Source organism: Oreochromis aureus, linkage group 23, assembly GCF_013358895.1.
Source record: "Oreochromis aureus strain Israel breed Guangdong linkage group 23, ZZ_aureus, whole genome shotgun sequence".
NCBI lineage: Eukaryota > Metazoa > Chordata > Actinopteri > Cichliformes > Cichlidae > Oreochromis > Oreochromis aureus.
The window spans coordinates 40,950,021-40,973,993 of NC_052963.1; the positions used below are offsets into that span (position 1 = coordinate 40,950,021).

The 23,973-nt window shown below is 40.1% G+C and overlaps 2 protein-coding genes across 2 annotated transcripts; one reads left to right on the top strand and one right to left on the bottom strand.

Annotated features, from left to right (window-relative positions):
• Positions 1-620: 620 nt before the first annotated feature.
• Positions 621-19,323, top strand: cilp2 (cartilage intermediate layer protein 2). Its single transcript, XM_039607258.1, has 10 exons — positions 621-817; positions 7,200-7,277; positions 8,696-8,965; positions 9,154-9,336; positions 9,805-9,960; positions 10,060-10,377; positions 10,786-10,894; positions 11,245-11,402; positions 13,360-15,788; positions 15,880-19,323. The coding sequence occupies exons 1-9, from the start codon at positions 754-756 to the stop codon at positions 15,765-15,767; spliced, it is 3,744 nt and encodes a 1,247-aa protein (XP_039463192.1). The 5' UTR covers positions 621-753; the 3' UTR covers positions 15,768-15,788; positions 15,880-19,323.
• On the bottom strand, positions 17,061-23,770 carry si:ch211-212d10.2 (uncharacterized protein LOC557710 homolog). Its single transcript, XM_031749577.2, has 3 exons — positions 22,692-23,770; positions 22,237-22,352; positions 17,061-21,692 (listed from the first exon to the last, which is right to left on the bottom strand). The coding sequence occupies exons 1-3, from the start codon at positions 22,879-22,881 to the stop codon at positions 21,594-21,596; spliced, it is 405 nt and encodes a 134-aa protein (XP_031605437.1). The 5' UTR covers positions 22,882-23,770; the 3' UTR covers positions 17,061-21,593.
• Between the last annotated feature and the right edge of the window lie 203 nt (positions 23,771-23,973).

Genomic DNA, 23,973 nt, shown 5'->3' on the forward strand with positions numbered 1-23,973 from the left:
CAGTCTTGAATTATTATCGCAAATCACAAGAAAATGTGTTGTGTCAGCTAGACCTTCATATTTTAAATGCCTTTTAAAAAAAGCAAGAGAAAAAATAAAAATAGAGTTTTCAATCATCCGGAATTAAAGTTCTAAAATTCTTTGCATGACAAGACACACATAGAAACTAGAATAGAGCTTTAAAGCTGGAAACACACACGTGAAGCCACACACCTGTTGTGTTGCTAAATATGTATTTGCTGGTGCAATAGGGTGGAGGGGGGTTACAAATCAATGTAACCCTTGAGTTAAACAAATGCAAGTAATGCTTTAAATAAGCCACAAATAGTGAAAAAAAGCTAAGAAGAACAGGAAAGCACCCTCTTACTTTCAGTAACCACAGACACATGTACACATTTGCCTTCTCTTTCCCTGTGTGTGTGTGTGTGTGCTCCTTCCCCTCTCTTCCCCCACCATACCCTTACCTTTTTTTGGACCATGATATGGGGGACCCAGATGTTGCATTTCACTGGCCAATGGTGAGGAGAGAGGGGCTGGATTGGTGTGCAGTCCCGATGCCCCTTCTTTTAAAAACGGCTGAGCTCCTGTCTCCAGCTCAGCAACTCAACTCACACGAAGGAGCAGAGGCAAGAGTCTGCCCAAACAGCAGCCTCAGTCACACCTGAGGACCTGAAGTAGCTACGCTCAGCTGAGAGCTGAATTAGTTCGTATCGATGCTGTAGGGAATCGTCTCTAACAGAAGACGCCAGCACAATGTTGGGATTAAATAAAGTGGCGCTGCTGCTGTCTTTCCTGGCCTCGGTGGCTCTGAGCCAAGGTAGGTGAAGATTGATGATTGAACTGCTAATATGTTATTATCATGGCGGAATGACACAATCCCAAGAAATTGTTGTAACTACAGATTTGCCAACAAAATGATGCTCGTGAAACAAATGTTGAAAATGAACCTTGAGCAATTTTCAATTCTCTTTTCATAATCACACAAGAAAGAGGGCCAGTTTATGAGTATTAACACATGTGCCGCACAACCGACAGTAACTGTAGAGTTCCCAAGTTGACGGCATTTCCCTAAGGATGTCAGAGCAGGATGTTGAAATAATTTAGACAAATGTCTGAAGATGAGCTCATATGATAAGAGTAGTGCATGATTAGTGTGTGTGTGCTTGGATTACTTACGTTGTAGGGACATTAATCTGTGTTCAAAGTCAGCCTACTCCCTTCTGGGGATGTAAAGTCATAGAGTCCGTATTGTAAATCCAAAAATCTTGAGAAGAAGATGTAGTTTGAGGTTAGGTTTAGGAAAGTAGAAATACTTTTTATGGGTATAGTAAGTCTCTAGCAATGTAAAACTAAGTCAAAGTAACATCCTTTGAAGTGATGGAAACGTGTGATAAGACTGCCGTATTACCTCTTTATCTCGAAATCTCGAATCTAAAGCCATATGCATGTTTTTCCAGCACTCTTAGTAACACAAAGGAGATGGATGGAGATGGAGTGGGATGTTAAGGAGAAGAGGTCGTGAAAACAACAATTTCATGATTATGAAAACAAAGCGTGTGTCACCAAGCCCCAGCACAGTAGCTGCCACTATCAGCAAACGGAAGGCCTGCTTTATGAAAATTGCGTCCAGCTTTTATTATTCGACCAACACTCAGTTTGAAATTACAGCTTTTTCGCACTATTTTTCTAATGTAGCTCCCAGTTTTTAATGCTGGTTAAGTGTTGGTTATCTGCAGACATTAGCACAACACAGTTTCTTCCAGATGAGATTAGAAGTTCTTCCCAGCAAACTTCACTCTTATCATCCACTGAAAGTTTGCCATTCTTCCTGAATGACACCAGTAGCAGCACTTTTTCCAGAGCTGTCACTTTCTCTTCGCCTTACAGCTGCTTCACATTAGCTTTTTCTCTCTTTTTTTCCAAAGTAAGGGAGCTGGCAGTTCATAAAAGCAAATGAGTGTGAATACACCTTAATAGTCTCCATGTCTTGTTGGGCTCTGAAGCCTCTGAACTGTAAATGTCTTTATGCCATTCACTGATGAGTATATATCAAAAGATGAGAGACCAGTGAAAGTGTATGTATAAATGGTGATTCATACTGACTCTGACTGAACAGAACACTCCAACCTTAAAATGGATCGTAAAATTTTAACACCTCATGCCACGCTCCTTTAGCAGTACATCCACATCTTGCAGTGAGGTGGTGCATTTTTGTCCTTATTTCACCCTCTAACACTGGGAGCAGTCCCTAAAGATATAAACGCAGTCACCTTGGAAACAAGGTGCAATAATCACAAACCCAGTGGCCCACTTTTCCACCTGCTTGGTTTGTGCTCGGCTTAATGACAAAATGGAATAAAAAAGAGTAATAGGAGCACAGGTAAAATTACTTTACTGCCCTCTTTTTTTCCACAGTCACACTGGCCAGCTTTTCACTCTTTCCTTTTCACTTTTGATGACCAGTTCAGCCTTCATAACTGCATTCAATCCACTGCTAAAGTAACGACTGTGTGTCTCCATCTGTCCGCTCGTCTTCATCTGCTCGCCTTTTGTTTCTAATCTGTCTCCCTCAGGTATTTCCTCACAAATACTTTCCCCACCTTTCTTCCTTCTGTCTCTCCCTCAATCACACTCCCTCCTCCACCTTTCTCTACCTACTTCCCCCTGTCCTACTCCATCAAACATTCTCTCCTCGCCTTATTTCTCAGTCACCCTCTCCACACACCTTAGAGCTTAGAGCTTTATGAGCTGTTTTTCTATTTAAAGTTGGCAGCTGCTGCTGCATGCCCACTGTAACTTAGAGGGGAAAACAGTGGTATTACCACCTTCGGGTGTAAATCTTTCTCTTTCTCTTCTCTTCTCTTCTCTTCTCTTCTCTTCTCTTCTCTTCTCTTCTCTTCTCTTCTCTTCTCTTCTCTGCAAAGCCAAAATAGTTGGTGAGTAGCTGGAGGGCTGTTAGTCAGACGGAGGGGTAGTTCTCCAGATGCTGACCACTGTCTGCTATAAAGCACAGAGCTGTCTGGCCAGCTGACTTTAATGACTGACACAGAGATTACATAGAATCAAACAAAAAGGCGCAAACTCCCATTAGTGACATGCAGCAAGCCACAATCACATCTTTCATTGCTTTTCTTTTCTACTCATGTGTACAGACACAAGAAGAGATGCCAAGAAATTATTTGTTGCAGGATTAATCAGCTGCTTTACATTTTCAGCTTCTGGCTCAGTACCTGTGCACAGGTGGAGAAGTTCAACCTCCAGATATTTTTTCTTGAGAAATTCAACACTGACGAACTGTTTTTAATAGTACCAAGGAAACAATGCGGTCTTCCACAAATACCTACCTTTAAATACACAAATCCTCTGTTATACTTTTGTAAATCCTTAAATCATGTGGTTGGTTTCCACCATTAGTTAATGTCACGGACAAAAGTGCTGATTTTAAGGAGCTACAGATGTTTATAAGTTTTGAGAGACTTTTGAGAAGAAGAAGAAACTTTGGGGTAAAGAGAGCGAGATAGGCACTGAGAGAAAGACCAGACTTTTCTGAAACCACACACACCTCAGCTAAGGAGCTAGCCAAACGCATAAACAACTTCCAGATGACATGGCAAACGGATCATCACATACACAGGCCCACACACAATACATACACAGTTCATGCATGGAATGCCTCTGTTTTTAACTTAATTCGCGCACTCCTGTGGCAGCTGCTATTGCACACACTCCTGAGCCCGAGCATGAGCAACATCAACAAATAAAGCATAACCCCATTCTTTGCGCCAGCTTTGCTTTGTCTAGTAGGTTATGTAACACGAGGAAGCATGCCGGTGTTTTTACATCTTCTCCTTCTTGTAGGGATCTGGAATATTATAAATAAACAGGATCCAGACCTTTTACTTAAGCCTCATCTGTCTGCCAGCCTGCATCTGGCACAACCATACCTCCCTAATATGAGTGAAATCGTGTTGGGTGCAACTTCATAAGGTCCTCCATTTTCTCCACAGTTCCACTCTTCAGCAGCTTTTTTATTAGATTTTGGCTAAGGCAGAAATTTCTCACTCAGAAAGTGAAGGAGAGCAAGGCTGTCTTTCACAAAGGCACCACGGCTTATTAATAGAAGCTGTATTTCAGAATGAACCACTGTGACGTAAATCATTGAACCCAAAGCTAGTTCTCTAAAATAAGACTTGCAGTTGTCACAACAGACCTATGGTGGATAAAGAGGGCAATGAATGCAGCGGTGGATGAAAAGTAATCCAGTAGCTGTGTTTCAGACATATAAGTGACATTGCTTGGTATTCAGGAACTTACCATGTTGCTATATATGGAAAAGGATGCAGATCTGTCCGAACGCACCAGTGCAGCTATCTTGTTACCTTGTCCAAGGTTTGTCCAAGGTTTATGAGGGTCACAGTGAGTGTGGCTAAAGCTGCTGGCACTTGAATGTAAACATATTTCATTTCGAAATGACTAACGCAGTCGTTTCTAACAGGACAGCCTCGCGTTTCCACCAAACTGCGTCTATTTCCTAAACTTAACCATGCGATCTAAACAAAGCTAAACTGCAACATTGTCATGTCATAAAAGAAGTTTATTGTTCAGCTGTGATTTGACAAGCGCCAAATGGGCCGTTAAATCAGAAAATCAGAAGCAACATACACAACGTTTGGGCTGTGTAACAGCAGCTGCAAAAAGTCAAAGCGTAAAGACATTTCTGTTCACAAAACCAAACCCACAAGGAGCACATGAACAAGGTATAGTGCACCAGTCAGTCCCTTTAGGGTGTATTTTCCTAAAGCATAAAAAGGAAATAAGAAGTTCTAACTTTGCTCCCGTTGGCTTGAAAAATGTGTGTTACTTGCCTCTTGATGAGGTAAATTCGCTCACATACCAGCCGCATGAAGCAGTGCCCCAATAAAATCCCCTAGCATTTAAAATTCATAAAGTGTTAACATATCCCTCAGAAGCACAATAAGCTTTGAGTGCGCTGTGGGAGCCAAGCCAGTTCATCCCAGCCATTACTGAGGTCACTACGCCAACATTTGCCTTCTTCTGTAGCTAATCTGGGTTTCCTCTGTCTGCTTTCTAAAACCATTAGTCACCCTATAAAATCCACCGAATTGTTTGCCATTTCATTTTCATCATTATCAGACATCTTGAAATGATAATCCCGTGGTTCTGCTGTGAATTCCCTTTGCTCTGGTGTGAAAAGGAAAGAAAAATGTTATGTAACAGGAGCCGAAATAGTGTTTTGGAACTTCTTGGAAATAACATGCACTTCAGAATGGGGAGCATTATTAATTAGCCACAGGAGTTTTAATTCATTTTTAATAAAAGAAACAAAAGGCTTCTTTGTTCACACACACACGCACACATAAAAAATAAATTTAAAAAAATTCCCCTCTCGCCCCTGCGAGCGGTCTATCCTTCAAGCTCGGGTCCTCTACCGGAGGCCTGGGAGCTTGAGGGTCCTGCGCAGTATCTTAGTTGTTCCCAGGACTGCGCTTCTGGACAGGGATCTCTGATGTTGTTTCTGGGATGTGTTGATGATTTGTGAGCAACATGTCACTGAGAAAAACTGTGCTTTACCTGCTCGGGAGACAAAAGAAAATTGTGAAAAACTATTTGAACTGATTTACTAAACTAAATCTGCAGGAAGAGCCACATCTGCTCACCAGATCAGTGTGAAAGCATTTGCTTCTGTTTATAAGTCATTCCAGGGTATCAGAGAGACAAAGCTGATCTGGAAAAATATCAATGGTTTTTAAAGCCAAGGGCATAAAAAAAATCAACAACCATGAAGGTCAGCTGACAGTCTACGTTACCCTAAAAAGTGAAGTTGATGTGTGTCCTGCTGAACTGTTATCCTTCTTTTGGTAAATCTATCAAAAGCCATCAGGGCTTGAAAAGAAATGTGCTGGCATGAAACTAAAGACTTGAAGCGAGCTGTAAAACCAGCGGGGACTGGGATCGATACTGGTCTCTGTGCTGGGCGTCTCTGCTCGTAAACTCAGCAGTGTCTCTCCCACAGTTCTAAGCGCTTGCACATTTCACACACGCACACTGAAGCAACATAAGCCACTTTTTGTTTCTGTCACAGACTGACATTTATTTTTTCCGCATGGTCACATTTCACATTTCTTCCCAGAGTTTCAAGCGAAAGAAGAAATGTCAAGCAAACAACTGACACTTTTCAAAACATAAAAAAATTTGTACCGCAGGAAAATGATTCATTGCACATCAAAGCATGCGTGAAAATGTACGGTGCATGCTTAATAAATCAAAGAGAAAAAAATTACATGAATGCCAGCTTTAATATCATTCTTTTTGTAAAAGGTCAGTATTTGCTTACTGCTTACATCTACTGCTGTGTGTATGAACACACGCGTTTACAAGAAGATGATGTAAGACTTATTTAGTGATATAGGCATGCAGTTTCTGTGCAATACATATTGTACAGTCATACATCCTTCAAATAAAAACAACTGGCATGAAATTGCTGCCTATATGCATGTGTTTGAGTAAGAGAAAGAGGTGAACAGAAAGTTAAAGTAAGGTTTACATGCTTGGCATCTGCACAGAATATCAGATGACTCTGCAGGTTCAGATTTTCTCAACTGAAGGTTCATTAGCATCCTCAACAGTGGGTGCTTATTGATGGATCAAGAGGAGAAGGGAGGACAGAGGAGGGCAAGAAGGACTAAAGAATGAAAAGACGTATGACAAAGATGTCTGGGGGAGATGATAGATGGAGGGATAAGAGACTGCCGCTGCTGAAGAACAGCTATGATAAAAGAGAAGACAGAGAGGAGGGAAAGGGGAAATATAGGAAAAAAGAAGAGTGATGGATAGACACTGATGAAAACTTACATCGGAGAGAAAGAAAAGGGAATAAATCTTCAGTTTGTTGTCATTTAAGCAGAAAGTCTCCTTGCCTCGAAGAAAGAGCAAAACGTGCATGTGTCCATACAAAATTGGAGTAAATCTCAGCAGCTGTTCAAAACGCACACACATTGAAAACTTGATTTTATCAATAGTGTAATTTAAGCAAGCACAAGTACACATATTTTCAAAAAGGTAACACACTCTCATCTCCAACACACGACTTCTAGAATTTCTTCTCTTTCTTCTCAAAGTTTCTCAAGGACAAAAAGCGTAAGCTCGCTCTATAACCAGCTGTTTTCTTGTGTACGCAGGATCTGTGAGAAGTGAGAGTCATTCAGACAAGAGACGGAGAGTGGCCTTCAACATGCACGCTGACTCACAGACAACAGGTACCGGAGGGAGATTGAGAGCTAATTCTTTGGCAAACGTTTTCAAACTGTGAGAATTTAAATATCAGCTGAAAGCAAAAGTGCAGGCAGATTCCAGCCAGTATTATAAAACTATCAGTACGCTCGTTATTGCTATTTGACTTGCTGATTTAGCAGCCTTACTAATGGCTGTGACTAAAACTTTAAAGACTCAAGGTAAATCCTTTAGTGCCCGATAAAGATGTTACCTCAGAGATTTTACTCCTTTGCAGACTCATAACTCAGCAAACTTTAAACTCCAAGGCATGAGGCCGAGACATAATTTTAGACGCAGTGTGTTTTGTCTTTGTATGGTGTCCATTGCTTTTACGAACACATCTGCTTGGAAATAATAGAAAAAAGATGCTCCTTTTAACTTTGTCTAACTCATCCAGCGATGCTGTCTAGACATCCTTGGCTACAGTAGTAATAATAGTTAATTACAAAAATACTTAATTACAGATACTTTTATCAATGGAATAATGGAAGCAAATAAAGACAGGGCTCAAGTCTGGACCCAAAGCTAACTAAAAATCATTCAGTGCACCATAATAATTCCTGTTTGTTCCCCTAAGGGCCTGTTGTTATGGAAACTGTGTTTCTGATCAGTGAAGTAAAACAAAGAGTGGGAGTTTTTAAAACTATAATTACTTATGTGGATGAGGTTATCTTGGAGCTCAGTGGAATCATATCACAGTTTTTTCAGCAGTTATTAAGAACAGATAGAGGTGTAACACTAAAAGACCTTTCTGTACAAAAGATGTATGACTAAGCTGCTTTCTAATCATTCACTGTTAGCATAGCTGGGAGGATCGTTTGTCTCAGTCAGCTTTCCGTGATGTGAACAGCTTTAAACCACAACATTAATACAATTAGGAGCATTTTCTTCAAAGTTTGAGAGCATTAAGCTTTCAATAAACAACAGTTTTCTAACTATACAGAAACAGCTGTCTGTAACACATAATCCCTCCACCAATTCTTGGTGGACATTATTTTTTGGGAGTAAAGCAGTGCTTTACTTTTAAAGGAAAACAATCTATCACATGTGGCTAATGGGTTCCTTTTATTTGTAATTCCTCATGTTTCTCAGTAGGAAATTGTTCAGGTTTCAGAACATGCCACAGATGGAAAACTAAACAGAATGCCTCATGACTCAAGCCAGGGGGCATGGAAAGATCCTCAACAATACAAAGCTCCCTGGAGTATATGAAGTCAGTTTCAGATGATAGTTGCAGACCTCTGAAAGCTTGTAACCCATCCCTGCTGTTCAAGTCTTTCTTAATTCTTAACAGTGTCCCCCCATGTAAAACTAGCTCCAACCTCCACACCACAATTATTATTTTTTTCTAATGTTCTATTTTTGTGGTTTTCATCCACGTCTTCCCTTGATGTGCCTCCAGGCGTGACTGAATGGACATCTTGGTTCAACATTGACCATCCTGGGGGAAATGGAGACTATGAGCGCCTGGAGGCAATTCGTTTCTATTACAGAGAGAGAGTTTGTGCACGGCCTACAGCTATGGAGGCTCGTACTACAGACTGGGTGGCAGCGGCAGAAACTGGGGAAGTGGTTCATTCAAGTCTGGAGAAGGGATTCTGGTGCATCAACAAGGAACAGCCACATGGTCGCGTTTGTTCTAACTACCATGTTCGCTTCCAGTGCCCCCCAGGTAGAGCTGATTACAGCAGCCCAGGGCTGCGGAAGCTTTTTCTTCACAGATATGAATATTTAGCCAAAACACTACAAAAACTCAACAAATATTAAACATCGTACTTGTGTGTTTTAGCACCATCTGTGGTGCATAGCTACATCTTTCAAGATTAAAATGTCCCTCTGTCCTCTGTAATATGTTTTTAGTGCAGAGCTATTGGACTGACTGGAGTGAGTGGGGCCCCTGTTCAACCACAGTTTGTAATGACGTGGGTGTCCAAGTCCGTCGGAGGAAATGCGTGAGCGCACAGCCCATGCCTCTGCTGTTGGTGCCAGCATGTCAGGGGCACCATTCAGAGAGAAGAGAGTGCATCACCCCACCATGTACAGGTAACAGCCAAAAATCAATCACCACCAAATTTCTGACAGTTCCCTAATCTACTGTAGAGAATATGGTCTTTGAACTACACATAAACTATTTTAATCAACAAAGTGATTCATAATGTCCCTTTTTATTGGTGAATTCCTCACAATGTTCTTTTTAAACCATTCGGTAGGCTTTTGAATAAAATATTTTATTTCTCATCCTTATGAATACAGTTATAAGTATAAGTGAAACTGTTCAATTAAAACCTTTAGTTTTGTAAAGACTTTGACATTGTAAATGCCCATGTGCCATTTGCTGCTGTGTGTTTTCAGGCAGCCGTCTCTACAGCAGTCTTATTGATTGAAGCTGTTTCAGTAAAGTTCTGAATGCAGCTAAATCCTTTACAAATCCTATAGTGCAGCACAAGGGAGTTAACAATCCGTTTGATAGAATGATTCATTGAAACTCCCTTCCGTTGTGTCTTTTTGTAGCTAAATGGAGTCCATGGGGTCGCTGGGGGTCATGTTCAGTGACCTGTGGTGGAGGTCGCAGAATTAGGAGAAGGACCTGTGCAAGGACTTCAGCGACAGTGCAGTGTGTGGGACGGCCTGTTGAAATCCAGAAATGTGGAAAGACTCCATGCCCAGGTATGCAAAGCCACACTGCATTTAGCTGTAGTCAGGCATTGCTTTACTTTGGCGTCTTGATCAGTATGTGCTAACATCTCTATGATTTCTTTACAAAAGCCAAATGCCAGTATGTGTGCACTGAAGGCCATCCCAGTGAAGACTGCAGTCACTGTGTGTGTAAAGGCCACATCCTACATGGTGATATCCACAGTGTGACTGGTGTCCCTGTGGCAGGAGCCTTTGTGTCACTAGCCAGCCATCCCAAGGTCATCCGTGCCCGTACAGATGCTATGGGTCACTTTAAGCTCCTAGGAATCTGCTCTTCCAGCCCAACTTTAATCACCATCAGGAAGGAGAAGTTTGCCCCTATCACTGTGTCCACTTCCAGTAACACCACAGGCATGTCCTGGGTCCGGGCTATTCTTAGATCAGCCGGTAAGTGCAGATAAATGAAAGAAAAATGATTACATACTTTTGGATTGTTCTTTAAATAGGTATTATTACAAGACTAGCATTATTATTATTATTCCACATAGTCTACAAATCCTTCAATCATATTCTCAGACGACTGAAAACAGGAAATTGACAGCTCTACAACATAAACAGTCTGGACTATTGTGAGACTTTACATAGCCTTGAGCAGCGACTTGGTTGCATGGAAACCAAATAAAAATAGACTTGAGCTGCTTTCGAAAAGGCAATTCCCTCAACAATCATTTTTCATAAGCTCAGAGACTGAATAAAGTGTAATGTTTGAATTTTATGAGCTCTCTATGACCTGCGGCACCATTCACAACAATCAGAGTAAAGTCTTGGTGATTTGCTCCATTCTGCTTTCCACAGAAAAGCCGTACATTGTGAAGCACCCAGAGGATAAAGTGCGTTACGAGGGAGGACGGGTGCTGTTGTGCTGCAAGGCAACAGGATCACCAACACCTGACAAATACTACTGGTGAGATGAACATCATTGTTGGCACACTCTCATAGAATAACACTCAAAAAATAGTTACAGTCCTTCCTACACTTATGAAATGTATAGTTTTTAAGTTACAGGTCATAAAACTAAAACATAAGCTCTATAAACTAAAGTCATCGGATAAATCTCCCTATGAAAGTCGTATTGTACAGTCATTGTTAGCATAAATTATCAAAATATGTATAATTGGTGGCATATTTTAGATATAATTTTAAATATAATTGCTTAGCCGATTAAAGTTCAATAAACATTCCGCAATAATGTAAAAAAGTAAAGTGAAGAACAAATCACTCTCTCTGTTTCCTTCTTTGTGTCTGTTTATCAAGGTATCACAATGGGACTCTGCTAGACAGGAAGGTATACAAGTATGAAGAAGACCTTGTACTGCGAGATCTGAAGCCAGAGCAGTCGGGACAGTATTACTGTAAAGCCAGCAGCCCTGCAGGAAGCATCAAGTCCTCCCCCGCCTTCCTTACTGTAATTGGTATGTGTAGCACCAAACAAGAAGGGCAGAAACAAAGAAACCACTTCCTCTGCCAGAGCTAATGCCCCATTTAGTTGTTTTGTAAGTGAAGATACTGATCTGGATTGGCACCAAAATTAAGTAGGTTTTTTCCCTAGGCCATGCGCCACCTCCGCACCAAGTTTATGAAATGCAGACTAGTAGTATTTATGTAGTCCTGCTAAGAGAATGACAGATATCTGACCCTTGGAAAAAGTTGAATAGTGTATTTACATGTACTGCATGCAGAATACTGAATATCAGTGGTTTTTTTGTGTTTTCAGGTTGTTCTTTAAGTGAAAAATAGTAAAGTTCTGGTAAAATGTAATTCATCTTCATCAGACTGAGAAGAAATAATTTGCTATGATGATAGAAAGCGGCACACAGGGATTATAGCTCGGGATGGCTACCACCCCAGTGCATTTGACAATGACGTATTTAGTCAATGTCTTGCACTGGTTCAAGTATAACCACTGACAAAAAGCAAACAACCACAACTCTACTGTATAAAGAGCAGCTGCCTCAGAGATTGAATACACAGTTAAAGAGGAATGTCAGTGCTGAGCTCAAACCAAGTCATCCATGAGCCATGTCTACGCATTAAGAGGAATCAAACAAAACCACAGTGGCTTACAACTGAAAGAGAGGAGAAAGTCAGTTAATAATCTATCTTTCATTGAAAAAACCAACATGGGAAAATGAAAAATATCAGTCTTACGATCTGGCAGAGCCTGGAGGAATAGGTTTTTATTGTGTTTACATTGGTTGAAACTACAGCTTTCTAAACAGGGATTCTTTATTGTGTGAGAGGGCTCTGGACACTGTAAAACCTCAAACCCAATTTTTCCAGAACACCCAGTGTTGAGATGAAACCCAAGATTGTCAATAAATTATGTTTCTTTTCTCTCTCAGACTCAGACAAGTATGTCTTTCCACATCCATGTGGGAGAACCCCACATACACAGCTTATATTCTCCAGGTGCTTGTTAGTTAAGACACAGATTAACAAACAGGCTTTTCATGGAACAGTGCTAAAGCAATCAATTCTAGGCAACAGACAAATCCCTGTACTCCAAAAGTCATTATGGCTGGAGACACTTTATGTGTGCAGAACAACACCTGCTCCTCAGAGCGGGATGATAAACATACCTTCATCCCAATAGTTTCTTTTCCCCTTTTACATAATGCAGAAGTTTAATTTGAATAACACATTATGTTTACAACTGTTCAGGAGGTTATAAGTTATATAATTCACGATCAAAGGAAACTTGCAAAGCAATACAGCAATCTACAAATCAAACTGCTTCATGTGTTTGCAGTTATTGACTTATGCGGGAGATGGTGAGCTTGACAGGGATACTTAACTACAAACAACCATGACATCATGCATAATAATTATGCTGCCAGTGGGTTGTTGAACAATTGTTCGTTCTTTCCAGCTCCCAGTTGGATGGTTGGTGAAGAAACCTTTTCTTAAGGTTGAAGTCTAATTACCATTTTATGCATATTTCACAATCCAACTTGGCCACTTAAATGCACTTTCGGGCCATGTAGACCTTGGGCGTTTGTGTTTACTGTGTTTATAATGTGAGCATCCATGTGTGAAAAATAAAGGTATAAATATTTTTATATATTCTACCAGCAAGTTCCAACTATTTACTATACCTGTTCCATATTATGCTTATAAATCAATATGCAATTACCCTCAAACCAGGAATTTTATTTTAATGCTAGATTCTATATTTGACAAACTCAAGTGCAGATACAGCTAAGCAAATAGAACATGAACAGGCCTGTTTTTAATATGTTAACTCTGCATTTACTTCCGAAACACCATCAAAGTCACATTACACAGCAGTCAACTTAAAATTTATGGCAATATTTCTTTCATGATGATGAAAGAACACAAGCTTAATGTCATTTATTGTCTATTTCACAGACAAAGGAGCACCAGCATGCAATTCTACCCCTGAAACACATCTCATCAGGCTACCCATAGACTGTGTTCAACCCGGGACTGACTCCAAGTACTACAATGCTGGCCGCTGCCCTCACAACAAATGTGCTGGTTCCCTAGATTTTGATATGGGCTGCAGAGATGGAGCTGGATTCTGTTGTAGCGTTAAAAATATGGAAAGCAGAATTATTGACTGTGGTAGTTACAGCCTCCCCATCCGTGCTGTGATACAGTGCGGTTGTCAGAAATGTGTGCAGCCAACTGTGCTGGTTCGTGGTAGAGTAGTCACAGCTGACAATAATGAGCCTCTGCGTTTTGGGCACATCTACATTGGTAAAGAGAGAGTGGGTACCACTGGATACCAAGGAGGCTTCACGTTAAGAATCACCCCTGACACACAGAGATTAGTTGTAAATTTTGTTGACCCTAGTCAAAAGTTTATTGACACGCCCAAGGTGTTCATCTTTGACAAGAAAAGTGGATCTATTTACCATGATGTGAAAGTGATGAGAAAACAAACACCAATTGATATCAATGCAGGAGAGACCAATTTTATTGACCTTGGAGAAATTAAGGATGAAGACCCCATAGGGCAGTTGGTTATTCCTCCTAATTCTTTTCATAAGGACAATGGAGAAATCTACGAAGGAACTGTCAAAGCCAGTGTCACATTCATTGACCCAAGAAACATCACTACTGCAGCAGCTGCCCCTGGCGACCTTAACTTTGTGGATGATGAAGGTGACATGCTTCCTTTAAGGACCTATGGCATGTTCTCTGTAGACTTCAGAGATGAGTCCAACAAGGAGGTACTTGGAGCTGGCACTGTCCAAGTCCTTCTTGACACACAGCACGTCAAAATGCAAGAGCACATACCCCAGATGAAACTGTGGTCTTTAAATCCGGACACAGGAGTCTGGGAAGAGGAGAGCGACTTTTCTTACAGCACAACAACTACTGGTGGTCATGGAAGGAGCAAGCGCGAGGAGCGCACATTCCTCATAGGCAACATGGAAATCAGAGAACGCAGACTTTTCAATTTAGACGTGCCTGAAAATAGACGCTGCTATGTCAAAGTTCGTGCCTACATGAGTGACAAGTTCCTACCTACTGAACAGTTGGAGGGTGTCGTGATTAGCCTGATAAACTTGGAGCCCAAGCCTGGTTATTCTTCTAATCCCAGGGCATGGGGCCGCTTTGACAGTGTCATAACAGGACCCAATGGAGCCTGTTTACCAGCTTTCTGTGATGCCCAGAGGCCTGATGCTTACACAGCTTATGTCACAGCAATGCTGGGTGGGGAGGAACTGGAGGCAGCTCCTTCCTCCCCAAAGATGAATCCAAACATAATTGGAGTCTCTCAACCTTATCTAGATAAAATAGACTACCAGCGTTCAGACCATGACGATCCAGCATTAAAGAAAACTGCCTTCAAAATCAACTTGGCAAAGCCTAACCAAAACAATTTTGATGAGACCAATGGGCCAATATATCCATATCAGAATTTAATAGCTTGTGAAAATGCCCCTGTTGATGCTAATCATTTCAGGTTTTTTAGAGTAGAAAAGGACAAGTATGAATACAATGTTGTTCCCTTTGAGGAGAATGATTTGACGACCTGGACAGGAGATTACCTCTCCTGGTGGCCTAACCCCCAAGAGTTTAGAGCATGCTTCATCAAGATCAAAATTCTTGGACAGAAAGAAGTCATGGTCAGGTCAAGGAATCTGGGAGGAACACACAGAGAGACAAAGGGCCAGCTTTATGGAATCAGAGACATTCGCAGCACTCGGGATATGCGAGAGTCCAATACCTCAGCAGCATGTGTTGAGTTCAAATGCAGTGGCATGTTATTTGACCAAGCTGAGGTGGACCGGTCCCTCATATCAATCCTTCCACAAGGTAACTGCCGCAGGATCAACACCAACAACCTCCTACAAGAGTATCTCATTAAACATCCACCAGTGGCTCAAAACAATGAGTCTCATGCCTTCACCATGTTAGCACCCGTTGACCCTTTGGGACACAACTATGGTATTTACACAGTCACAGACCAGAACCCTAGAGTGGCCAAAGAGATCGCTATTGGGCGCTGCTTCGATGGCACCTCAGATGGTTTCTCCAGAGAGATGAAGTCAGACTCTGGTGTTGCACTGACCTTCAGTTGTCCAGAGAGAAAAATCAACAGGGAAAGTCTTTTCCAGCGTCTGCAGACCAACCCAGGTCAAACTTTGTCTCAGATGGCGAGGGACATGAGAGAGTTAGATGGTCTGCAGGTGAGGAGATCATCCACCCAGGTAGTGGCTTATCCTTCAGAGCAACGGGGTAGGACCCAGAATCGCAGAGTCACCTCAACCACCAGGAGAAGAGTATCTACACGCATTCAGTAATGCCAACAGAAGTGATAAAAAGTAGGTTGAAATAATATAATTTGATCAGTGTTTACACTAGCAATCACATCAAAATGACATATCTATAATAATCTTTTCTTTACATTGCTAGGTCTTCAGTTGAGAGTCATATGATGGCATCAAGTTCAGAAGATTGTCTGTCTGCTGATGAGTGTGAATTCCCCCTTTACTATGAAAATCACAAACCTGAGACAGACAGCAATTTAGAAAACTCATTAGGTCTGATGTTTACTTGAAGAATTTGTTATATTAATTTCTCCCATCAGTAGTAAAAGACAAGTATCATTTGTCTTTATGTAACTTGGTGACTGGCTTTTATTGACTGTGCTCTCATTTTATGATTGAATACACTAAATTGAGGGTTGAAATTAGAACTTTTATAGAGCTAATCTGTGGCATTCCACTTCCATAGTGGGTGTTTTTGCTGACATGTCTCGATGCTTGACCCGAAACCAGAAATTTAAAAACTATAAATACTATGGTAGACCCCAAACACTTGGTAATTGGCCATAGCTTTCCACTGAACTCATGCTTTTCCTCAAGATCAGAGAGAAACCAACATGAGGTCCTTGTTGTCTGAAGCAGACACTGAGCCCTTTTTATACAAACTCAGAAACTCTCCATGAAGTGGAGGAACATGCAAAAGAGACAGTGGGGTGAAGCATGCCACCCAGTGAACAGAGAATGTTTTCAGTCATGCTTCTCAGTGTTTTTCATTAGTGAACCATATTGCCAACTGTGATTCAGACAGACGTTCTTCCACACTTACTTAAAATGTGGAAGACTGAGGTTGTCGTCAAGACAAGCAAGGACCTTACTCGTAGCCGGCACTTCAAAATAAAGATAATTGTTTTTGGAAGCATGACATAATTTCCTTTCCCCCCTCTGCACATTCCACATTAGAACATCACCAAACAAAGTGTTACTTATAATAATCTATTCCTCAATAATTTCATTCTCAACAAGAAGCTCTTTCAGGGTCTAAATGAACTTTGTTTTTGTTCTAGGGCAAAGTGTTTATGAGCTGCCTTTATATTTTGAAGTGCAATAAATATCATTAAACTTGAGAATTAATAAAATTCAGCATGTTTCAAACTATAACAGTTCATGAAAAGTGCTGCTGGTGAATTAAATAACAAGTTTTTCATGTTGCATGTTGTGTGGCTAAGGTATTTGTACCTTGCACAAGAATCTTGTTGTTGATTTAGTTGTGTGATTTTCAGCCAATAACTGAAGTTGTGTTGTGCAACCTTTTGACTCTCTGAGTCACTGTTTTTTTTTTTTTTTTTTTTTTCATTCTTTGTAGCATGAATCCGCTGATTTTACAATAATCTTTTTGGCTTCAGTTTGCAATCTTGTTAGTAGACTATAACGCCATATGGATATGGAAATAGACACATGAATTGACTATTTGGCTACTTTAACTGAACTCAGTAATAGGAATTGAGTTTACTCAGTGATAAAATCTATTGTTTATCTGCAGTATGGGCTTCTGCAGACCCATGGGAGAAACCCTTCGAGCTGAACTAATCCCAAAATGAATAAGGTGCACTATGGACCTTGGAGAAACCAGAAGAGGCTGACAAGTAAATATAAGCCTGCTGCTAATTAGAAAATAAATTACATATTCTCTTGAGGACTGTAAAAACAGTTTGACTTTCACAAACAACCAAACTGAACTCAAGCAATCAGCAATAAATTGGGCACAAGAGTATTATGGACACATATTTCCTTTGAAATTGCTACCGAGCTCTCTGCACATTTAACATTTGAAGATGTCTTTTTAAAAAAATCTCAGTTCATTTGTTATATTTTTAGTTCTGATGTGCAACAAATTTATCATTTAATATGCTGTAAATGGTATCATTTCAAACTTGTAAATCTTTCTATGTGGAGCACATAGCAGCACTCCAAACAGAGATCTATAGAGTGGCAGCCTGTGCAAACTTCAGCATTATCATTGACCTCTCTAATCACAGGCCTGTGGGCTGTGTGTGAACGAACAGTTCAGATGTCCAGTTGGAAACAAACATGTCCCAGCAGCAGATACAGCATCCACCCCATAAGAAAGATGATGATTGAATCCAGGTGTAGGAAGAGATAAGTCCTATAAAATGCAATAGTTTGTGAGGTCAGCTGAAGAGGCCAAACAGATGTAGAGCAACTAAAGGAAATGTTAGACCAAAGACATCAGAAGGAAGAGAAGCAAGATTATCTAGTGATGGGTTTAATCATTTCAGGGTACGGTTTGAAAAAGAAAAAAGGGAAGGGAAAATATTAGTGGTCTTTGGCCTCATAGCCCATCACTTACAGAATCTTGAGCTTTGAAAGTGGTTGCACATGGAAGAATGCAGATTTTCTTCAGGGAATGCTTTGACAGGAGAATTGGCTTATTCATGAGAAGAAGTTATCAGGAGAGTTTGAAGGACAAGGTAACAATAATAGCCTGAGTAAACCATTATGTAAGGCTTTGCATGGAAAAATAAGCTGTGCTCTCCAAACAGCCACTTTGTCTTTAGGGAACTTCAAAGGAGATTAAAGAACCTCTGCAATGTTTGGTTTAATCGCTCAAGAAAAAAAGTTTCCAGATACTTTAAAATCAAATAAAGACAGTTTGAGCCTGAAACCAACAGATAAAAGAAGATGAAAATATTCCTTTTTTAATTAAAAGAAACTTTACTCGTTGGCAGTAGTAGTGGCAAGACTTTTACTTTATTTAGTGTCAGAATCATGAATATGATTTATGCATTTGTGTTTCAAACTTCTAAATAAATTGTTTGACATTTGGAGTTAGCTGGGTACTGGCTGTATTTTTTTTAATGAACCCACCAATGTAAGGGTATCATCACTATTCTCATCTCCAAACTCTGGCAAGGAGGAGAATGAGCGTTTTTCCCAAAACAGGGAACTAATGTCTAAAGCATACTATTGGTATAGTTACAGCTTTGCAGAATTCTTGAATGGTTGAAAATTGGAGATTTTCAAGTGTATTTCAATCCATCTGGCAAAATTTGAGTTTTTTTGTGGCAACTGATATTAGAAAAAAAAGAATCTAAGGAGTGGATTTCTATTCAAAATACTTGACCTGAGTTTGCCTCTGTCACTGAAATGTTTCTGGCTCACTCTGACTTTAAAGCGGAAAAGCACAAGTCTCTGAATCCACCAGAAACCATCTACAATTTATCAGAAACTTAAGCGTGAACAGACATGTCCATTTTCTCTTCTGTATAGTCCAGCAGGGTCTCAGGGAGATCATAATTTATTCACAAGACGGTCAACCTTACACCTTTCCACCACTTTCTGGAGGACATGGAGAGAGTTGCATACTTGCCACTGCACCCCAGGAAGCAATCCTGAGTAGTAAAAGAATTACATAAATCAGCTCTTGATAATAGTATGTAATGCTAACTATTGCATGGAGATGCTGAATGCTTTGTTTCTCTCTGAATTATGTCTTTATGTGTAAATTGTGTATTGTGTTAAATTTGGTATAAATGTACGAACGAACAAGTGTAAATAAATGATTTTGTGTAAACATTTTGTTTGATGTTGTCCTCTGAACTGTGTATATAAGTTTAACAAATGAACAGTTTGAAAATTGGAAAATGTTTATTTAACATGCATATATAGTTTTTAATAAATAAAATGCATAGATGTAGTTTTACTTTTCCCATCTTACAGCAATAAGCACAGTTTACAACAAACATGATACTGATGATACTAGCTTACAACAGAGGGGTGAATTTAAATGCATCGGTGTATGCAGTCTCCAGAATGACTTTTAACTCTATTAACATGAAACCCAGATACATACATCAGAAATACAAAAGTATATAAAGTACATTTTAGGAAACATAACAAAATTCTGATGAGAATCCCAATTTTCCCAATGTACCTCAAGTGACTCAAAACATTCCTGCGGAATCTCAAACTGTTACTTTGACTTTTCTACTGACACAAAATAGCCATATCTCCACTTTGTTTGCCCATTACCCTTCAGGTTATGAAATGTAAGACAACACAGTGAGACGTCTGGTGCACATAACATTTTTAGCCAGTGGAATTATTATTGTAATAAAGTTGCACAACAGGGAGCACAGTAGGGAGGAAAACTGGAGTGTTGAGCCACACGGTCATTGACACCTTCGTGACGGGGTTCTGTGCGTCTGCCAAAAAACGAAGCTGACAGAAAATATAGTGAGTGACTGCTCTCACCACGAAGAAAAAAACCCCACACTGGCATCACTGCTCACACACACACACGCACAACTAGGATAACACATTTTTCTTAAGTCAGTGGTGCATTTCAGGTCGTGAACCTTCCTCCGGCGCCTTACTAACCGTTCCTCGTAAATCCCACTGCGTCAGTAACAGACAAACCTGTCTGTGCACAAGACAGGAATGAAGAGAAATGCTGATGGAGACGTGTTAGCGGTAGAATTGCCACCAACTGTAACCACAGTGTCCTTGATGTGTTTTCTATTTGCTTAAACTCTAATTGGGTTAAAAAAAAAGTTTTGCAAATAAATCCTGGAACAGAGTTTCTTCCAATGTGACATCGCTTCAAGGGCACAACTAAACAACTGTGCCTCTCAAGTCTGGAAAAATAGGAAATATAGTAAACCATGAAAGAAAGTGACACTTAGATGAAAATTGTGGGCTTCACTAAAGGAGACCTGTACAGGTTATTCGAAAATGCTAACACGCAAAATATGATGATTCTTTGCAATAAATCAAGACGATGATGTTCAGTTTTTACTCATTTTTACTCGTTATTTTATCAATTTTAATTGCATTAAAAACTCATAGTGCTACATTTTGGATACTGTGATGACTCCTCTTGCCTCTGTGATTCGAAAACCAAACTGTCAGTCTGCTGACTTAGCATCTTGGTGCAATAACCGTTTTTTCAAGACTTGCAGTACAGCCAGTGGATATCCAAGTCAAGCCTTTATTTTCTGTTCTTGAAGATAAAGTTAACAAAGCAAATATAAAATTAAACTATCATCAGACAACAACTTGATAGTTTCAAGATTGCAGTTTGGTGAATGTGTTCCTGTTTTTGCTGCCCACATGGATTTTTTTATTTGCGTGTAACCGAAGCCTGCTCAAATGTGATTGGTCAACAGAACTCGGATTACAAGTGGAGTGTAAACAGAAAAAAATCTGTTCGGAGTTTTGGTAAATTATATTTGAATTATAAACAGCATTTGGAAGGATTTTCAGTTTCTACAAACAGATTTGTTTTTGCTTGTTAGTGCATATCAGTGCAACAAGGCGGAGAGGCTGAGAGCTTGAGAACTGAGATGAAAAATGGTGAGATCCACTGCAATTACTGGGTTTTGATCAACAATGAAATGGAAAGTGCAAATGGCTCAAATCTGAAGGCAAAAAAAGTTAAGTGCACACCAAATTTACTCTGCAATATTTCCACTAAAAATCACGACATTATCTTATAAAGGATGAAAAAAAATTACATGAAACTACATAAATCCACTACCTTTATCTTGCATCTATTGTGTTATCAAAAATCAACAATAACCTGCTGATTCTGCAGGTTAAGTGGCTTTGCATGGTTCTCCATCTCGAATGCCAGCAGCAAGAAAAACGCAAAAAACTCTCCTGGATTTGGTCCTGAGAATACAGCAATCCAAGAGAAACAAAACTGAGAAAATGAGAGATAAGGCCTAGGAATGTTTTTGGACGGCTTGGGTTTGTGGAACAAGTCTCAAAACAAACTACAGTAGGTTCATTACAGAAGTCTAACAAATGGACAGGAGGACGAAGCACCTGCTCTGAGGTAGATCAGCTTTTCCGATCTGGAGGAAAAGGCTGTAAGGACAGACGACTTCTGTGCTTCACATAAACATTTCCATCCTCCAGCTTGACTTCATACACTTGTTGCTGTAAAAAAGGGAAAAAAAAGAAACAGAAGTTAGAAGAAACACAACTCCCTAAGCTACTTTAGGAGCACTCTTCCAAGTCAAAAAACCTCTGCCTGTCACAACACACTGTTTGATGTTGTTTTGTTTAAGGTCTAACATTTGACATCAGTGACATAAAGTGATGTATATTTAAATCATATGTGGAAAATGATGAATACAAAAGAGAATAAAATGTCAAATTTGATTTTTTCAACGGAACAAAACAAAACAGAAGATCTCAAGCTGAAAATCACCTTAACTCCATCTGACGAGCTTTGATTTTTATGTCCTGTCTATCAAAAACACGCCATCTGTCTAAGATTAAAGGATAATTGATGTGAATGCTTAAATCAGGTCTTAGTATCAGCTTTTAGTAAATGTAAAAAACCTGATATACATTTAGGTGCCTAAATTTTACTGCTCCCAGATGCAAGTTAAATAAAGTGATTAATCAACACTGCTTATAAAAAGCGTTCTTGGTGTAAAACTAAAGCAGCACAATCAGGACACACTTTATCACTGACCTGTAGTGATGTCCCTGACCTTCCAGTCCTGAGATCAAAGTTATAATCATGCCAGGGACAGAAGACCTGCAGGACTCCGTCAGCCTCCTCAATGTCCCCCTCACACAGAGGACCGCCTGGATTTCCACACGGGAAACTGTTAATAACCGTTTATTCTCATAACAATCCCTGCTGCCATTTTTATTCTACAAAATCCGATGCTTTCATAACACTAAAACTTAAGACAGCAGGGGGCATGATGCTATTCCCCCTCTCAGCCTTCTCTCATTTTTAGTTAATCACCCACAGAGACATTTTCAATAGGCTGCATATAAAAACGCGACGTGAAGCGTTTGCAATGTTAAACTTATGACTGCGCTCTACTCTCGCGTTTTAAAGGCCAGGTTAAAGCTAAATCTAAGCGGGTATGAATGTGTTTTGTTTTGTTTTGTTGTTGTTTTTTTTTTTTTTTTTACCGGAGTGTGAACAGCGAGCATCCATTGCAAAAAACTCCCCCTTCACATAGAAGAGGCAGACATCGGAATCATAGCCGAGAGAGGAGTGCATTAGACGGCAGCGCTTCTTGGAAAGCTCCGGGGCTGGGCCTATGAGTCTCCATGAAACGCCCCCCGTGTTTCCCTCTTCATCTCCGGAGCCAGAAGCCATAAAGAACGGCGAAATGAGCTGTTTTTCTATTTTGCACTACTACAGGCCTCCCTTTTTCCGCCGGTGCAAATGGATTTGGCAGATCGCTCTGTGCAAATATTCCATATTAACCACCAGGCCGACTGGTACGACGCTCATCCGATCGGATTGAGCTGCTGCCATCCCCGCTGCAGCCTGCCAGCAAACCGCGGGACCCCGTCAAAAAAAGGAGACAGCACAGCGCACAAACACAGAGCTACATATGAATATGACTGTAGCCTAAATGATGAATGAGCAGAAAAGTTAGCCTAGGCTAATCTGCTAAAGGTGTGCAGGCTATCCGTTGGAACTGCAGATGCTCTAAAAATAACAGCAGCAGCAGCTATTGGAGTTTAAAATGCAGATGCAGAAATCCATCACAAATGCATCTGTTGCATTATGAATGGGCGGAGATCAGAACCTTAATGCTCTTTGATTACAGTCTGTAACATCAGGTCGCTCTTTTTTTAGTCTTTTATATTCAAACAATGCACACACAAAGAAAAAAAAAACATTCCCATTATGGAAGCTTTCTTGGTGGCCCGTTGAGTTTATTGGAAAACTTAAATATAGCCCACCAAGTATTGGACATCTTCCAAAGGAGTGTGCTAAATGTGGAACATTAGTTTTTATGTACTGTGCAAATAGTTCGGAATAATTTCTGTTATTTGGTACAAAGCAGGTTATTGTTCCTTCACTGCACATTCCATACTGTGCTCCAGACAGGTATTTCTACTGATTATTTTTAGGTTAACGTTTTCCACGGTGCAATTTTCTTAACTGTAATGTCAGTTCTGTGATCTTGCGTCAGCAGATAAAGAACATATACAATTCAACCAAATAAAGACATTAAAAAAACATATAGAACAACTTTGGTCTGTCAGTTTAACCACACTGACGACCATCGTGTGAGTCTACATCAGCCATCTGTCTTTGATCAAAGATCAAGGGTTCATGATTAACACTATGTACAAAGCTGACCTTTAGAGTAGTACCACATTTGAGGTTTCTGTGATCTACAAATTTGTTCAAATGGTAATGTGCAAAAAGCAAAAACGCACACATTAAATGATA

What these genes read in the sequence shown, in the direction of transcription:
- cilp2 (XM_039607258.1), top strand. Translation starts at nt 754, where the DNA reads ATGTTGGGATTAAATAAAGTGGCGCTGCTGCTGTCTTTCCTGGCCTCG. An exon ending in CGCTGACTCACAGACAACAG is followed by an intron (nt 7,278 to 8,695) that starts GTACCGGAGGGA and finishes ATGTGCCTCCAG; the next exon opens with GCGTGACTGAATGGACATCT. An exon ending in TCGCTTCCAGTGCCCCCCAG is followed by an intron (nt 8,966 to 9,153) that starts GTAGAGCTGATT and finishes ATATGTTTTTAG; the next exon opens with TGCAGAGCTATTGGACTGAC.
- si:ch211-212d10.2 (XM_031749577.2), bottom strand. Translation starts at nt 22,881, where the DNA reads ATGGCTTCTGGCTCCGGAGATGAAGAGGGAAACACGGGGGGCGTTTCA. An exon ending in TGCTCGCTGTTCACACTCCG is followed by an intron (nt 22,353 to 22,691) that starts GTAAAAAAAAAA and finishes GTGGAAATCCAG; the next exon opens with GCGGTCCTCTGTGTGAGGGG. An exon ending in GGTCAGGGACATCACTACAG is followed by an intron (nt 21,693 to 22,236) that starts GTCAGTGATAAA and finishes CCTTTTTTACAG; the next exon opens with CAACAAGTGTATGAAGTCAA.